The 18,895-nt window shown below is 47.5% G+C and overlaps 1 protein-coding gene across 1 annotated transcript in view; it reads left to right on the plus strand.

The window, feature by feature from the left end:
• Positions 1 to 18,895, plus strand: part of LOC144762439 (uncharacterized) — a 371,225-nt gene that overhangs the window by 139,584 nt on the left and 212,746 nt on the right. The window contains exon 3 of the mRNA XM_078647619.1: positions 15,865 to 16,005. Coding sequence (XP_078503745.1) covers positions 15,865 to 16,005 — 141 coding nt within the window. The remainder of the gene's footprint in view (positions 1 to 15,864; positions 16,006 to 18,895) is intronic.

Consider the following 18,895-nt stretch of genomic DNA (forward strand, 5'->3'; position numbering starts at 1 on the left):
TTTGCCGGATACCCAAAATCCAGTTTTTTCAGTCTTTCTAAGGGTTTAAGGATGTGCAGACCTCAAAGCATCATTGCGTTGCCCCAGGGCATGCCAAGTGCTTACATGTCATTTTGTTTATGGATTAGCTTCATCATCAGTGTCTTGCTTTTCAGTGGAGGTGTGATCATTTGTGCAACAATATTCTCATTGTATGTTTTATTTGAGGAATTGTTGCAGATTGTAGGCCCATAGCTTTATTAGTCCGATTGAATTTATGTTTTAATTAAATTGAATTAAATTCCATTACATTCAGCTATACGTTGTACATATGATTGGGTAAAAAGCGTGAAGCTATTATAAAATATTTTGCAACGTGAACAGTTTATTAAACCTTTTTCTTAGTGTCCTGTTTCAAAGTTTCAAGTTAAGACACATCTTTTGATAAGGGCTGCAAAACTTTGTACATCACCACCCTTTCTGTTGGGAGGAGTTTCTGGAATAACCACTGTCATTCATTGTTGGCATTTTGCTTATTAACATTGTAAATTATTACTGGTGCAGTCTTGCTTTTACAGCTAATTTTCTATCTGTGCTGCGTGATGCATTTCCTTTTGTTTACTTGCTTGTTTTTCCTACATTAAAGAGGTCACATGGATATTCAATACCATTATTACATAGATGGTGTTGCAGTTAGTGAAACAAAGTTGGTTTAATATAATATTGTGTGTTTCTTTGTTTTCTGTGGTGTTGGGATAATTCCCACATCTCTTTGATTATGTTATTCATTGGTAGATGTTGAATACATGCTAATACACTACGGTGCTCTGCCTCAGAGAGATGGTATATGTCAAGATACAATGCTATTCACTAGCAGGATGAACAACAGTAATTTATGCTGGAACCTAAAACCTGACAACCACATTTTACTATTGTTTTGGATTACTCATCAGAATCTCAGTAAACGATAGGGAGGTTTGCTCACGATTCAGTTCTGGAGCACATATTGCTCAAGGTGTGTGTTTGGTTTGAGTACTACCAGTTGAATAACCAATGGATTTACACTAAAGGGGTGATTTTTGGTTTGTCAGACAGGCTGCCAAACCGCTATGCTGATGGCCTACCAAACTTTATGCTCTTGATCAGTCTGTAGCCTGACACCTTTGTAGCACTTTTATTTTATAACCGGCGGATGCCATGTCACAGCATCCTGCTAAGCTTTGTTTTTGTTTCACAGAACTAAGCTACTCCCCAAAACATGAAGTATTGGGTTCGTTCTGTGAAAGAATATATATGTGCTGGATGTTTTTTCCCCATATTGTGAGTCCTGTATTTACCGCCATGCCTCTATTGGTGGGCCTAGGCAGCAAGGGTCAACTGACACATCTGCTCTAAGTAGGGAGGGTCTTCTGACATACTAAAGCTCTTGGCCTAGTGGTGGCTGAACCTTTGGCTAAATATTTGCCCGTTGACAGACTCCTCCCTCAGAAACCAAGTGATTCTCCCAACTCTGAATGAGCAGGTGGGGGGCAGGTGGGAATTGTGTGGCAGAATAGGAATTCTACTGGCTCTGATGGTCATATAGTTGCATTTGGTAGTCTTGTTCTTAGTACTATACCTGCTATTAAGAATTCAGGTTTTTTTATTGCTCTGTGTTAATTGTGTTCATCCATTCTTGTGTTTGTTGGGATGGGAAAGTCCCCTACATGGTGATGGATGTGCACCCCTGCCCCGAGTTCCCCAGATACAATGATATCTGAGTCCTTGGTACAGATTTTTTGTCATAGGCAAACATGGATAATGCTTGTGGACCATGGCCTAGGATTGTCTTACAGATTACGGTCTTGTTAGATCGCGAGTGGTGCCCAAAGCGCTACCCTCACAGTTTTAAAGGTTTTTTTCTGTACATAAAATTATAAAGCATGACCGTGGTGGTGGCAGCATACCGTATGTTTTGTAATAACCATCAGTAGTGTGAGCAGGCCTTTTTACCTGTGTTACTGGAGTGTGGCCTACCGGCCCACTCATGTAAAGTTCCCACTGTATGCTTAACTCGCCCTTGTCCTACATCATGTATGCAGTGTACATGAATCTGTGTGTGTGCTGTGATGTAGGCATGCCTATGAGTGCTCCATATTGGAAGCCCAGGGGATAGGGAAGGCATATGGAGGTGGAGGAGACCTCCCAGTTAGATTTGGGGATTGCAACATTCTTGAGAATTGATACACACAGGAGAAAGGGAGAAGCAGGCTTTTCTGCGCATTTCAAAGGGGCTCTTTGCTTCTGGAAGGGTCACTGGTGAGTTTGAAACACTGCAGAGACAAGGAATAGTAAAGAGCAGGTCTGAAGCCTTCATGACCTTTTGGTAGTCATATATTAGTGAAGTTGACATTCAGGCGTGATTATTGAGGCACTCCCGTGGCCTTTGTTGTGGGGCTATCAAGGAGGGAGGCACTTCTGCTCTGAAAGACTGCTTCTGGATAAAGGACACAATAGAGTAGTGGGCACTTCAAAGGAAGCAAGATCCATCACACAGATTTTAAAGAGAAAGGCATCAAATCACACTAATGTCTGGTAATGGATTGTAACTAGGGGAGCTTGAGTCTCCCAAATTGCATGCATCAATCAGTCATTGATTTACATCTGTGGCTGTAAATCAATGTGGAGCAACTTGGCAGGATGTCTGCCTTATGTTACCAGGACTGAGCACCAAGGCTTGCTAGTCTCCTTGCTGGGTGAGGGGAAATCTTATAGGAGAATCAAGATCACTTGCCCTGGAGCACAAGAATATGTCTCCCTGCTGAGAGCAGAGGACCCTGTGAGCAAGAGGAGAAGAGTGCCTGGAGGGAGTGAGGTCCAGTGGGGGATCCTGGTGCATGGACCCCAAAAGTGGAGTGTGAGATTTACAGTCCTAAGCAACTGCCACACCGTTTGGGTCATCTGCCTGTATGTTGCCCATGTCGGCGACTCTGAATCTCAGAGGTGGCTGCCGTGAAGAAAAGTAGAAAAGTGTTGCTTCACTGATCGGGTCATCTGCCTGTGTGCTGCCCAAGTCAGTTACCCTGTATGCCAGAGGCGGTAGCCATGAAGTGGAGTGTTGCCAAACCGATTGTGTCATCCACCCTTGTGCTGCCCAAGACAGGTAACCCCATATGCTAGAGGGGGGCACTGTGAAGTCAAAGTATCACCGGACCAATTGAGCCGTTTGTCTCTGTGCCACCCTAATTGGTCACCCCGTATGCTACAGGAGACCTCTATAACGAGCAAGGGCTATTGCCCTGGGGCACCACTGCAAAGAGTGAGAGCCGTTACCAATATTCGGCGAGCAACGGTCCTGGCTTGTGCACCCAGGCACCGACTGGTGCATCAGCGATCAGGTAACTGATCATGACCTGTTGTCGAGATCAGAGGACATTACAGAATCCTGGAGGAGTGCCATGGACGCCCTGCCCCATGCAAGTAGATTTCGGACAACAGCCCTTTTCCAGCACCCTCTCCATTCTAGTATAATATTAGACGGTTCATAAAGTCTTCTGCATCACAACACCAGTAGGAGCAGGTAAGACTGATGACCGAGCTGCATAGCTCTGGGGAATCTTATTCTGACTAATAGGACCATGGTGCTGAGACACTGAAACTTGAAATGCTCATACTTTTTAGTGGTGCCTAGCCTGAATGTTGCATCACGTAAATGGGTAATAACAACCACCAGTAGACTGGGGATGGGAACTCGGGACCTTGCCCATACAACGCCGCAGTGCAGCCCTACAAAGACTGTGTATATTTTTCGTGTGTGCCATATTTCACTTTGTGTTCCTATATAAATAATACTATTATCATACAAGCAAGTATCTGACTGGATATTCATTAACTGGGATTGCTACCTCCCCTCAAGAAGCCTTGGACTGCTTGACTTGCGCTACCACTTTAAGTTGGCCCAGTTGCTCAGGACCCATAGTAGGTCAGGCCCCCGGGAACTCAGGAGTAAAAGGCCTTAACCCCCAAGGTTGTGCCCAGTTGCTCCTTCCTGACCTGTGGCTCTTTAAAAGAGGTTCTAACAATTGGTGGCAAGCTGTGAGACACCTACCAATTGGGACTCCAGGCTGCAAGCGCTGCATTGGCCATTTTCAATGTACTCCAGTATTACAATAATTTCAGATTGTATGCCCAAAGTTTGTACACGTGAATACTAGAAAAACACTGTTGGGAGTAAACCTTATCACCATGCCTGTAGATCAGCAGAAGGATCTATGTAGGGACACCTTTTTTTCATAAGGTGCCACTGTCACCAATTTGAGGAGTAAATCACTTTGGTGGGCTGAGTCTAGCAAAGTCCCTGAACTAGTAGTTGGCACTCCAGAAAGTTTAAGCGGAGCGGGAAGAGAATGCTAGGAAAATTGAGAGGGGGAATGTTAGACCTGGCATCTTTGGCGTGGTTTCCCCTATCTTTTTGCCTCTACCTCCTGTATTTTTGATGCTGTGCTGGATTTCGTTTTTGCTGGTTTAGATGCTTTGGACACTCTGCCACTGCTGATCAGTGCCAGAGTGTGAGTGCTCCCTATGTAAATTGCTATTCTGATTGGATATACATGTTTGGCATATTTGTATCACCATGAAGTCCCTAGTAAAGTGCACTGGGTGTGCCAGGGCTGGTGATGACAAATGCTACTAGTGGGCCTGCAGCACTGATTGTGCCACCCACAGGAGTAGCCCTAAAATGGTGTCTCAGGCCTGCCACTGCGGTGCCTGTGTGCAGTTTAGAACTGCTATGTCCTCCTGGTCGGTGTCCCCACTGACCAGGCCTAACCCTTCCCTTTTTGTGCACATCAGTCACCCCTATGGAAGGCCCAAGGTACCCCCCTGGGCAGGGTGCAGTGTATGTAGAAGGTAGAGCATGTACTAGTGCAGGTGACATGCTCTGATAGTGAATGGCAGCCATTTCCGTTTTTCACTTTTGTAAGGCTATCTTGTTCCATAGATTAACATGGGGGATGCTGGCAACAGTGGTTAACAGCATTTCTTCCCATAGGAACAAGATAGGACATAAGTATCTAGTATCCCTGAACTCAGAATTTAATAACACATCTTTTAGGAAAGGTTGTTTTTAAATCCTGTGTTTGAGAACAGCACTTTTAGAAAGTTGCTGTTCTCTTGTCTGACCCTTCTGTGTGCCTTGGTCTGCTTGTGTATTGACTGTCTGGTTTGAGAGTGACAGGGGCTGGGGATTCCCCAGGAGGCTGGCTGAGTCAGCCCTAGGCTGAATGACTGCATTTGCAACTGGAATGGTGGGAGGAGTTAGCACCTGGCCTGAATAGGGCTGTGCCTGCCTTCCACAATGCTGGCTCCACCTCCTGCTGGGCGGCTGACGACCCTGCCCCTCACTCTGAAAGGAAGGAAGAAGACAGCAAAACAAAGTACTCAGGAAACACCCAGAACTGGTTCAGACCGGGCTCAGGGCCCACGTGCACAGAGAGAACAAAGACTTTAGGGGTATAAGTACAGGACCCCTGACAACAGAAAATTAGATCATCCTGGAATCAAGAAGGAACCTCTGCCAAGGAGAAAGCTGAAACTGAAGAAGGAAGACTGTCCTGCTGTTGCTCTGCTGGACTGACCTGTTGCTTTGCTGCCAAGGAGAGGGGAAGGACTTTGCTGCTGAGCTGTGTCCCAAGTCTTGAAGGAATCTCCAAGGGCCTGAGTAGAGCTGGCTCCCTGTTTTGAAGTCCCAGGAACAAAAGGACTTCATCCCCAGCTTCCCTGAACTCTGCGGAGAGAGTTCTGTCCTTCCTAGAGTGCTTGATCCAGTTGTGGGGCCTCTGGAAGTTGGAGCTGTGTTGGGAAGCTTGAAACTAAGCTTGAGAGACTTTTGAAACTGAAAAGTGTTGCATCGCTCACTTGCGGAGCGCATCCCCGACAGTGCGAGAAGTTTCCCGCCGCTACAAAGGTCGAGATCGTCGTAGCGCCTGACACCGCTGCCAGAGCCGTCGCATCCTTTGTTTGCGGTACGCACCAGACCGGTGCGGGAGAATCAAACATCGCTGCGAGTATCGTCGCAGAGCCTGTCGTCGCTGGGAGAGATCGCCGCACCGCTTGCTTGCGGACTGCATCACGTCGCTGCAAGCATCGTCGCAGAACCATCGCATCGAGGAGCTGCGAGAGAGAGGATCACCGCTGGACCGCGCATCGTCGCCCTGGAGATCGTCGCATCCCCTACGAGATCATCGCATCGTACCTTTGCGAGAACAGACTTCCTACGCAACCTACGCACCGGAATCCATACAAGTGGCCTTCCTCCCCATACAGACCGGATTCGTCGCAACACACCCACTGCTGCAGCGGGGCTGTCGCATCGCCTCCCCAGGGTCTCAGGAGCAACGCATCGCTTGTTTTCCACCGCACCAGCTTCTGCTTTTTGGAACTTTGTTGCAACTAAAAGGTACTGTGAGTAAACGTGATGCAACTGTGAACTTTTCACGCATCAGTAGAGAATTCTATCGCAACGTAGAGAATTCTATCGCAACCTAAAGAATTTTAACGCAACCTTAAGAACTCTTTTTGAAACCATATTCTTGAACTGTGTTTGTTGGATTTTTGTCGTTTTGGTCTTGTGTAGTTTAGATGAAAAATACCTTTATTTTCTAAACTGTTGTGGAGTCAGTTTGTGGTGTTTTCACTGTGTTACTGTGAGTGTTGGTACAAATACTTTACGCATTGCCTCTGGTTAGCCTAGACTGCTCGTGCCAAGCTACCTAGAGGGTGAGCAGGGGTTATCTCAGAGGGTTATCTCCTTGCCCTGACTAGAAGCAAGGGTCCCTACTTGGACAGTGGTACCTACCTCTGCCAACTAGAGACCCCCAGATCTAACATTGGTGGTCAGGCGGGGATTTGAACTTGTATTTGTACTTGACCCACAGTAATTGGTGTACATCACTAGTGAGTGCAGACCACTACGCCACGGCATACTACTGTTTTTTGATTTTTGATTCTATTTTTGAGTAACTCTTCAAAGCATCATGGCTGCAAAAGGAAAGGCACTCAGTGAGGGGGCAGAAGTAGTGCCGGAGTTTCGCATTGAGGATTTGTACTCCTACCCAGCAAGACATCTTAAGCACTTCTGCCAGAAATTTGGGTGCCCCTCAAAAGGCGCCAGGAAAGAGGAGCTGCGGAAAATCTTGCAGGCCCATTGGGAGGCACAGGAGGGAAATGATGCTGTGGATATAGAAAATAGTTTTCAAGGCATAGATCTGCCAGTGGGCAGAGTAGGCTCAGGAGCTGGCAGCAATCATTCCAGCAGGGGCCTCAGCCCAGAAGAGTTACAAGAAAATCAGAGAGTAAGAGAATATGAGTTGGAAGTTCTGAAAATGAAAATGAAAATGAAGCAATTTGAAATGGATAAAGAGAGAGAAAAGGCGGAGGAGAGCAAAAGTGCCCGCGCCTTGGAGGAAAAGAAATTGCTTTTGGCTCATGAGTTGAGCATGAGAGAACTGGATCTTAAAGCCAAGGAGGTGGAGGCCAGTTCAAATGGTGGCAGCGCGCAGCCCGTGCAGGGGGTTAAAGTATACATTCCCAAGGACCTGGTGCAGAATTACCATAGGAGTGAGGATATTTATGTCTGGTTCACTTCGTATGAGATTGCATTGAGGATGAATGGTGTGCCTGAACAGCATTGGGGGGCGGGCCTGTGGAAACATTTTGAGGCTTCTGGGAGGAGTGCTCTAGAGCCCTTAGAATTAGCAGGTGCCATGACCTACCCCAATATGAAGGGTGCCTTATGTCTCAGGTATGGCCTTACTCCAGAGCAGTACAGACTGCAGTTTAGGAACGCCAAGAAGAGAGAGTCTGAGACTTGGATGGAGTGTGTGAATTTGTACTCACGTGCACTGGAAGGTTGGATGAAGGGCAGTAAAGTAACTGATTTTAAGAGGTTGTTGCATTTAATCAGTTGGGAGCACTTGAGTAGTCTTTGTGTTCCAGAGCTGCACCAGCATCTTTTAGACAGCAAGCTGACAGACCCCATTGAGCTTGCTAAGGAGGCGGACCGCTGGACCAGTACCAGGGTCCACAGAGGAATTTTGGGTACCACAGCCAAAGGTGGGCAGGGTCCCCAGCAGAAGAGTGGGGGGACAAGGGTAACCAAAAGGAGTTCTCACAAGGGCCCCAAAATAGTTCCCAGGGAAAGGAATCCTAACCCCCCAAACCTAGACAGCCATGGCCCCCTAAGGGCAGGCGGGACAATAGAGACAGAAGGGATAACCAAGGTCCCCCTACCTGCTATCACTGCAATGAGGTGGGCCACATTGCTCCAAGCAGTCCCAAGAAGAAGCAAGCACCCACTGGTGCCCCCGCCCCAGCGTTAGCTAGTGTAGCTTTGGGAGGGGATTTGGTTTCTAGTGACTGGGGGGAGCTAGCAGTTATGACCCTTGTCTCTCTAGGAGACCAAGAGATGGTCCAGGAAACCTTACTGCCCTCTAACACTGAGAAATATGGGCAGAAGGTGACCATCAATGGGAAGGAGATTGAGGCTCTGAGAGACACAGGAGCCAGCGTGACATCCGTGAGGTGTCAGTGGGTGTCTGAAGAGCAAATCATCCCTGATGTACTCCGCCCTGTAGTGGCAGCTGACAGCTCAGTGCGCCTCTGCAAGCTGGCACGTGTTCCCTTTGCATGGGGGGGAGTCTCTGGTCTTTTGGAGGTAGTTGACAGTGATGCCTTGCCTGTAGACTGTCTGTTAGGTAATGACATGGAGAGTTCTCCATGGAAGGATGTAGAACACAGAACTCACTTGGAGATGTTGAGTTTGCCTGCGTGGATCTGTGTGTCCACACGTGCTATGACAGCCAGTAGGGGGGATTCAGCAGAACTGGAGCCTGAAACAGTGGCCCAGACCCCTGCCAGGAGAGGAAGAGGCAGAGGGCGCGGGAAACCAGCCCCAGCCGTTCCCACCGTCCAGGAGGAAGCAGAACCTGAGGGGGATGCCCTGGAACCTACAGGGGAACAGGTGGCCGAACTGGGAGACCTTCCTGAGCCGACCCATTGGCAGCAGGAAGGTGGTCTCTCCAGGGAGGAATTCTGCCAGGCACAGAAAGAATGCCCTTCCCTCATTGGTCTGCGGCAACAGGCTGTAGATCAGACAGCAGGTGGAGCAGCCAGAGATCACTTTATCTACTGGGAAGATGACTTGTTATATAGCGAGCCTAAGTTTGCTGAGCCCGGTGCAGCCCGTGTGCTGGTGGTACCCGAGCGCTTCAGAAACTTCCTAATGGGTCTGGCTCATGACGTGCCTCTTGAGGACATCTGGGGCAAGACAAGACCCTAAACCGGCTTGTCACCCACTTCCACTGGCCCCAGATGAGAAAGCATGTTGGTTCCTTTTGCAGATCTTGCCAAACCTGTCAAGCCAGTGGCAAGACTGGAACGAAGTTGAAGGCACCCCTTCAGCCCTTCCCAGTGGTGAGCAGGTTTCGAGCGGGTTGGCATAGACATAGTAGGGCCCCTGGACCCCAAGACAGCCTTAGGCAACAGGCTCATCCTGGTCTTGGTGGACCATGCCACCCGGTACCCGGAAGCAGTCCCTCGCAGGACAATCACAGCACCCGTGGTGGGCCGTGCATTGATGGGGATCTTTTCCCGTGTGGGGTTCCCCAGAGAGGTGGTCTCCGACCGGGGTACCAACTTCATCTCTAAGTATATGAAGTCTCTGTGGGATGAGTGTGGGGTAACTTATAAGTTCACCACTCCTTACCACCCTCAAGGAAATGGGTTGGTTGAAAGGTTCAACCGAACCCTGAAGGGTATGATTATGGGCCTAGCGGAGCCCATGAGACGGAAGTGGGACGTCTTGTTACCATGCCTGTTGTTTGCATACAGGGAGGTGCCTCAGAAGTCCTTAGGGTTCAGTCCCTTTGAACTCCTGTATGGCCACCCTGTTAGAGGACCTCTCTCACTGGTGAAGGAGGGTTGGGAAAAGTCCCGTGGGAAAATCCCCCAGGATGTGTTCAGCTATGTGCTGGCCATCCGCAACCAGACACAACGCTTCAGGAAGCTCGCTCAGGCGAACCTGGAAGCAAGCCAGGAAGAAATGAAAAGATGGTACGACCGGAATACCACTCTGGTCGAATTTCAACCTGGGCAGAAAGTGTGGGTGATGGCGCCAGTGGAGCCTTGTGCGCTCCAAGACAAGTGGACTGGGCCATATGAGGTGGTGGAAAGGAAGAGTGAGGTAACCTACCTGGTTGACCTGAGGACTCCCAGGCAGCCCCTGAGAGTCTTGCATGTGAACCGCCTCAAGCCACACTTTGAGAGGTCTGAAGTGACTATGCTCATGGCTACAGATGCAGGAATGGAAGAGGATAGTGATCCTCTCCCTGACCTCCTGGCAGTTAAGGAGCAAGATGGGTCAGTGGATGGTGTGATCCTCTCGCCCACCCTGACCCCAGAACAGCAGAGTGACTGTCGCCAAGTGTTGGGTCAGTTCTCCTCCCTGTTCTCCCTGACCCCAGGAGTCACCAACTGGTGCGTCCATGATGTGGACACTGGAGACAGTCTGCTTGTGAAACACAAATTTTACAGGGTAGCTGACAAGGTCAGGGCCAGCGTCAAGGAAGAGGTTTCCAAGATGTTGGTGCTAAGGGTGATTGAGCCCTCCAGCAGCCCCTGGGCTAGCCCAGTGGTCTTGGTGCCCAAGAAAGCTGCTACGCCCGGTGGCCCTCCAGAACTCAGGTTTTGCGTGGAGTACCGTGGGCTCAATGCGGTCACGAAAACTGACGCACACCCCATCCCCAGAGCTGATGAGCTCGTGGATCGGTTGGGAGCTGCCCAGTACCTCAGTACATTTGATTTGACTTCTGGGTACTGGCAGATTGCCTTAACTGATGGGGCCAAAGAGAGGTCAGCATTTTCAACGCCAGAGGGGCACTTCCAGTTCCGAGTCATGCCCTTTGGGTTGAAAAATGCCCCTGCCACCTTTCAGAGACTGGTTAACCAGGTACTGTCCGGGCTGGAGGAATTCAGTGCCGCATACCTGGATGACATTACTGTGTTCAGCTCCACGTGGGAGGAACACTTGCAACACCTCTGTGAAGTGTTGAAGGCTCTGCAAAGGGCAGGCCTCACTATCAAGGCCAGCAAGTGCCAGATAGGGCAGGGATCTGTGGTGTATTTGGGACACCAAGTGGGGAGCGGCCAGGTGGCACCCCTATTGGCAAAGATTGATACCATTCTGACTTGGGAGCCCCCCAAGACCCAGACAGAGGTGAGAGCCTTTTTAGGACTCACCGGGTATTACAGACGGTTTGTCAAGGGATATGGCACCATTGTCGCTCCCTTGACAGAACTCACTTCCAAGAAGTTGCCTAAAAGAGTTGACTGGACTGACGCCTGCCAAACTGCTTTTGAAACCCTGAAAACTGCGATGTGCACAGCACCGGTGCTCAAGGCACCTGACTTTTCCAGTGAGTTCATAGTACAGACAGACGCTTCAGAGCATGGTGTGGGAGCAGTATTCTCACAAATCACTGAGGAGGGAGGAGACTAGCCAGTAGCCTTCATTAGCAGGAGACTACTCCCCAGGGAACAGAGGTAGAGTGCGATTGAGAGAGAAGCATTTGCTGTGGTCTGGGCTCTGAAAAAGTTGAGGCCCTACCTGTTTGGGACTCACGTCCGTGTTTAGACCGACCACAGGCCCCTCAGATGGTTAATGCAAATGAGGGGTGAGAATCCAAAACTGTTGAGGTGGTCCATCTCCCTACAGGGAATGGACTTCACGGTGGAACACCGCCCTGGCACAGAACACGCCAATGCTGATGGTCTGTCCAGTTTTTTCCGCCTTAGTGAAGAGAACTCCCAAGAGGGTGGGCAGTTCTCCCCACTTTCAGCTGGAGGGGACACATGTTAGACCTGGCATCTTTGGCATGGTTTCCCCTATCTTTTTGCCTCTACCTCCTGTATTTTTGATGCTGTGCTGGATTTCGTTTTTGCTGGTTTCGATGCTATGGACACTCTGCCACTGCTGATCAGTGGCAGAGTGTAAGTGCTCCCTATGTAAATTGCTATTCTGATTGGATATACATGTTTGGCATATTTGTATCACCATGAAGTACCTTGTAAAGTGCACTGGGTGTGCCAGGGCTGGTGATGACAAATGCTACTAGTGGGCCTGCAGCACTGATTGTGCCACCCACAGGAGTAGCCCTAAAATGGTGTCTCAGGCCTGCCACTGCGGTGCCTGTGTGCAGTTTAGAACTGCCATGTCCTACTGGTCAGTGTCCCCACTGACCAGGCCTAACCCTTCCCTTTTTGTGCACATCAGTCACCCCATGGAAGGCCCAAGGTACCCCCCTGGGCAGGGTGCAGTGTATATAGACGGTAGAACATGTACTAGTGCAGGTGACATGCTCTGATAGTGAATGGCAGCCATTTCCGTTTTTCACTATTGTAAGGCTATCTTGCTCCATAGATTAACATGGGGGATGCTGGCTACAGTGGTTAACAACATTTCTTCCCATAGGAACAAGATAGGACATAAGTATCTAGTATCCCTGAACTCAGAATTTAATAACACATCTTTTAGGAAAGGTTGTTTTTAAATCCTGTGTTTGAGAACAGCACTTTTAGAAAGTTGCTGTTCTCTTGTCTGACCCTTCTGTGTGCCTTGGTCTGCTTGTGTATTGACTGTCTGGTTTGAAAGTGACAGGGGCTGGGGCTTCCCCAGGAGGCTGGCTGAGTCAGCCCAAGGATGAATGACTGCATTTGCAACTGGAGTGGTGGGAGGAGTTAGCACCTGGGCCTGAATAGGGCTGTGCCTGCCTTCCACAATGCTGGCTCCACCTCCTGCTGGGCGGATGACGACCCTGCCCCTCACTCTGAAAGGAAGGAAGAAGACAGCAAAACAAAGTACTCAGGAAACACCCAGAACTGGTTCAGACCGGGCTCAGGGCCCACGTGCACAGAGAGAACAAAGACTTTAGGGGTATAAGTACAGGACCCCTGACAACAGAAAATTAGATCATCCTGGAATCAAGAAGGAACCTCTGCCAAGGAGAAAGCTGAAACTGAAGAAGGAAGACTGTCCAGCTGTTGCTCTGCTGGACTGACCTGTTGCTTTGCTGCCAAGGAGAGGGGAAGGATTTTGCTGCTGAGCTGTGTCCCCTGTCTTGAAGGAATCTCCAAGGGCCTGAGAAGAGCTGGCTCCCTGTTTTGAAGTCCCGGAAACAAAAGGACTTCACCCCCAGCTTTCCTGAACTCTGCTGAGAGAGTTCTGTCCTTCCTAGAGTGCTTGATCCAGTTGTGGGGCCTCTGGAAGCTGTACCTGTGCTGGGAAGCTTGAAACTAAGCTTGAGAGACTTTTAAAACTGAAAAGTGTTGCATCTCTCGCTTGCGGAGCGCATCCCCGACAGTGCGAGAAGTTTCCCGCCACTACGAAGATCGAGATCGTCGCAGCGCCTGACGCCGCTGCCAGAGCCGTCGCATTCTTCGTTTGCGGGACGCACCAGACCGGTGCGGGACAATCGAACATCGCTGCGAGTATCGTCGCAGAGCCTGTCGTCGCTGGGAGAGATCGCCGCACCGCTTGCTTGCGGACCGCATCACGTCGCTGCGAGCATCGTCGCAGAACCATCGCATCGAGGAGCTGCGAGAGAGAGGATCACCGCTGGACCGCGCATCGTCGCCCCGGAGATCGTCGCAGCCCCTACGAGATCATCGCATTGTGAATTTGCGAGAACAGACTTCCTACGGAACCTACGCACCGGAATCCATACAAGTGGCCTTCCTCCCCATACAGACCGGATTCATCGTAACACGCCCGCTGCTGCAGCGGGGCTGTCGCATCGCCTCCCCAGGGTCTCAGGAGCAACGCATCACTTGTTTTCCACCGCACCAGCTTCTGCTTTTTGGAACTTAGTTGCAACTAAAAGGTACTGTGAGTAAATGTGACGCAACTCTGAACTTTTCACGCATCAGTAGAGAATTCTATCGCAACGTAGAGAATTCTATCGCATCCTAAAGAATTTTAACGCAACCTTAAGAACTCTTTTTGAAACCATATTCTTGAACTGTGTATGTTGGATTTTTGTCATTTTGGTCTTGTGTAGTTTAGATTAAAAATACCTTCATTTTTTACAAACTGTTGTGGAGTCAGTTTGTGGTGTTTTCACTGTGTTACTGTGAGTGTTGGTACAAATACTTTACGCATTGCCTCTGGTTAGCCTAGACTGCTGGTGCCAAGCTACCTAGAGGGTGAGCAGGGGTTATCTCAGAGGGTTATCTCCTTGCCCTGACTAGAAGCAAGGGTCCCTACTTGGACAGTGGTACCTACCTCTGCCAACTAGAGACCCCCAGATCTAACAGGGAACCTCATGAGAAACAAGAAAAAATGAGGTGAGAGAAACAGGAGAAATTGGTCCAGGAAGAGAAGTTCAGTGATCAGGAAGGAAAGCTAAGAGAAACAAAGAGGCCGTGAGAAGAGGGAAAAGGAAAGGGAACGAGAGCTGGAGAGGGAAAAGGAGGCCCTTGAGAAGGAGAAGCTTAGGATGGTAGCAGGTGTAGCTTCATCTGGGAGAAGTGACTCTACCTCCAATTCAGACCACTGGTGCCCAGATTGCAAGAGAGCTTGTACACATGTAAGTACACGGTAGGGATATCCTGGATTTTGTTTATTACTTTGAGGTCACTGTTAAGGCGCAGGCCTTGAATGAAGTGCCCCAGGGATCCACTTTAGTGACCAGCATGCCCGTTGAGAGGACAGCCATCTTTGGGAGGATGCATGCCACATACCAGATATTCTATAGGCGAATAAAGGAAGTTCTAATTCATAGATCTGGGCTGAAGCCAGCTCAGTACCTTGACAGGTTCAAGAAATGCAAGAGAGCTGATAGTATCCCGTTTGAGACCTGGGTTCCCTTCGCATTGTGTGATTGCAATCAGTGGGTGGGGGGATGAGGCTAAGGGTTTTCAGTTACTTAGAGTCAGTGGTGACAGAGTTCCTCAAGAAGGTGTGCGCTACCACATTAGGCAATACTGTCAAAGCCCAGCTCACCTGAGTTTCTGTTCAGTTCTGATGGAGGTTGAAGACAGTCCGACCCCACCCTGAAACTACTTGTTCCAGCACACTAGTTTTAAATAGTGCACTAAGAACCAGAAGCTCAAGGGAAGGGGGGAAGAGGATAAAATAAAAAAAGAGAGACAACACCGTTCTTGCGTTTTCACTGTAGAAGTGCTGCTAAAATCTGCGACCCTCTCTGACTTCTGTAGAAATTGGTGCCTAATGAAACATAAACAAAGAACAGATAAGTGCAACCTATCCCTAAATGTGTTCCTGACTAAACCTTAATCTATTTAGAAATTCTCTTCTAAAAGTACCTCTTGGATCCTGGTCTTTAGCTTCCAGGTTTGGAATGTGTTATTGTTCTGGGATGTGCTTTCTATTACTGTAAAACTTCTGTAAAATCAAACGAAAATCATTATCAGAATTACCAACATCTAACATTCACCTTAATCTAACTAAAGCCTAAATTCTTAATAGCAAACTCACTTTTCACACATTTCCAGACTTTTTATAAAACAAATACTGTACTTTTACATCAAAGTACAGCAGTTAATTTGTGCAAGTCCTTGATTTACTGTTTGCCTTGCTGTCAATGGTTTCCTCTGTTCGATTCTTAAAAAGTTCCATGTAAAACAATGTTTATTTCACAAAGTTCCACAAAGTATTCTTGTAACAAAGGGTTTGAACCACAAAGTTCGTGGGAGATATCTTGTTCCAAATTGTCTTTACATGAATCCAGAAATCGCCGACTAAGTTCTTTCAGGTAATAAAACGTTTTGCACTTACTTGTTGCTGAAAAGGGATACTGATCAGTCTAACCATGTCCTCTTTCTCTTTTGCAGGTCGATTGCAGTGGACAGAAGAGGGGCTGAGGCAAGAAGGAGCTGGAAACCGGAAGAAGGAAGAGCCAGCAGCCGCGCCCGTTGAAGCCAATGAAGGTCTGGAGAGAGCAGGAGTGCCAGCGCCGAAGGATCTGTTCTCAGGTAAGTGGGAGGTAGACGAGCACAAGCACTGGGTGAGGGTCAGGGGCTACCTTTTATAGACAGGGCTGGGTGTGGTTCGAAGAGCTGGGTGTGGTTCGAAGAACTGGGTGTGGTTCTCACAAGCAGGTGTGCAGAGCTTCAGTTATTATGCTAATGAGTTGAAGTAACAAATGGCCTAGGGAGGAGTGCTCTAAATAAGCCTTGGTAAAAGCAAGGTCAATGTGCAAACAAGACAGCAATGTCCAAACTTGTGAATACATTGAGCAATATACACAGAAGTCTTAGGGAGGGGCTGCGATAACAAGAAAGGCTTTCAATAGTATGTTTAAAGAGAGCTATTACAGAGACCAATGCATAGTATGTTTAAAGAGAGCTATTACAGAGACCACTAGTACAATGAGAGGGGACATGCTCTTTGCTGTGCACAAACCCTAACAGTTGCCCCCTCAAACGCCCTCCTACTGGACGGGGTTTCCCTGGATTTTTTAGATAAAACTGTCTAATCAAGCGTGGGGCATGTACATAGGATGCTGGTTCCCATGAATTCTCAGTTTCGTTATATCCTTTCCATTCTACTAAATAAAACAGACGTCCATGAATTCTTTTTGCGTCTTTTATGCTTTTCACTTCATATTCTAGATTTCCCTTAATTGGTATGGGTGGAGGTGGTGGTTCAGGTCGGGTATTTGGGTTGTACGGCTTAAGCAAGGACACATGGAATGTAGCATGTACTGGGTATTCTTTTGGTAAGTCCAATTTTACTGTTACCGGATTTACTATGGCAGTTATACTAAAGGGTCCAATGAAACGTGGTTGCAGCTTTCGGGATCCCTCTATATTTAGGTTCTTTGTGGAGAGCCATACTTTGTCACCGATTTTATACATTGGGGCCTCAGATCTGTGTTTGTCTGCCTGTCTTTTCATGCTTTCTTTGTACTTTAAAAAATGTTTCCTGGCCTTGTCTTGTATGTCACCTAATCTCGTTAGTCTATCTGTTACTGTAGGCAACAGGGAATCTTCTAATAAAATGGGTATAGCTCTCGGATGATACCCCTGCATGAAATAGAATGGTGAGCAAAGTAGAGCTGCATGCTCAGTATTATTATAAACAAACTCCGCTACAGGGAGAGCTTCCAACCATTCACTAGAATAATCAGACAATAAACAACGTAGCGTTTGAAGTAAGGTTTGGTTCAGTCGTTCAGTTTGTCCATCTGTTTCTGGATGGAAAGCAGTAGATAATGCCACATCTATTTTCAGTTTTTCGCATAATTTTTTCCAAAATCTAGAGTTGAACTGGCTACCTCGGTCTGACACCACTTTACTTGGCAAACCATGTAAATGCACAATTTCTCTTATGAAAATATCGGCAAATTCTGCCGCAGTTGGCAATTTCCGTAATGGTACAAAATGTTCCATTTTAGACAAAAAATCCACTATCACTAACACTGTTGTGAAGGATTTTACTGGTGGTAAACCTACAATAAAGTCTACACTCACAGTGTGCCAAGGTTGTTTGGGCGATGGCATTGGTATTAACAAACCGTCAGGGGCCTTATGAGAAGATTTATGTCTTGCACAAACTGGACAGGTAGTGACAAATTGCTTAATGTCCTTACTCTTATTATTCCACCAAAAGTGTTTTCGTCGATTTTCCAGGGTTTTTACCCAGCCAGGATGGCCTGCCAACGGTGAGGCGTGATGCCAAATTATCACCTGTGTTTGTAATTCTGTGGTGGGCACTAACAGCATGTTGTCGTGATACAATAAACCTCGTTGTATTGAGTTATGGGAATCATTTAACCAATCTTGAGGTGCTATTTGCATGTGTGCATTATATAGATCTGTGATGAAATCCTTCTGTTGTACTGGTGCCAAAAGTTTTTGGGGAGGAATAATGGGTTCTCCTATTTTGTCTTGTTTCATGTCTGAGGTATGTCCGTATCTAGATAACACATCAGATTGAATTTGTTGTGCACCTGGTCTATAGATTATAACGAAGTCAAATGTACTAAAAAAAATTTAACCAGCGCAACTGACGTGGAGTTAATGCTTTTAGTGATCCAAAAAACTGTAGGTTCTTATGGTCAGAAAAGATGGTAACAGGGTACTTGGCTCCCATTAAATGGTGTCTCCATTCAGAAAAGGCTACTTTGATAACTAATAGTTCTCTTTCAGCCACAGTGTAATTTTGTTCAGCTGGTAATAACTTTTTGGAATAGAAGGCTATAGAATGTAATTGGCCATCTACTGCATCTCGTTGAGAGAGAACTCCTCCTGAAGCATCCGCTTCAACAAAAATGGCAAGTCAGGATCAGGATGTTTCAGAATTGGGGCTGAAGTGAACTTTTGTTTCAGAAGTTGAGAGGCGTGTGCCGCCTCATCAGACCACAGAAATCGTTGCCCTTTCCGCAACACAGTGGTTATTGGGGCTGCAATGTCTGCAAAATGAGCAATAAACCTCCTATAAAAATTGGCGAAACCCAGAAATTTCTGAACATCCTTCACAGATGATGGTTCTGGCCAGTCAGTAATAGCACTAATTTTCTTTTCATCGATAATTATTCCTTGAGGTGACAGGCAGTATCCTAAAAAGTCCACTTTGCTGACATTAAAAGTACATTTTTCTAGTTTAGCAAAGAGATGATTTTCTTTTAACTTTGATAATACTGCACAAACATGTTGGGTATGTTCTTCCGGGTTCTTAGAGTAAATGAGGATGTCATCTATGTATACTATGACACAAACGTCCAGGAATTCGTGTAGGACCTCATTTATAAAGAATTGAAAGGCCGGAGGGGCATTACACAACCCAAAGGGCATTACTGTGTACTCAAATAGACCAAACTTTGTCTTGAAAGCTGTCTTCCACTCATCCCCCTTTTTTATT

The sequence above is a fragment of the Lissotriton helveticus genome, chromosome 6, assembly GCF_964261635.1.
Source record: "Lissotriton helveticus chromosome 6, aLisHel1.1, whole genome shotgun sequence".
Classification (NCBI taxonomy): Eukaryota; Metazoa; Chordata; class Amphibia; order Caudata; family Salamandridae; genus Lissotriton; species Lissotriton helveticus.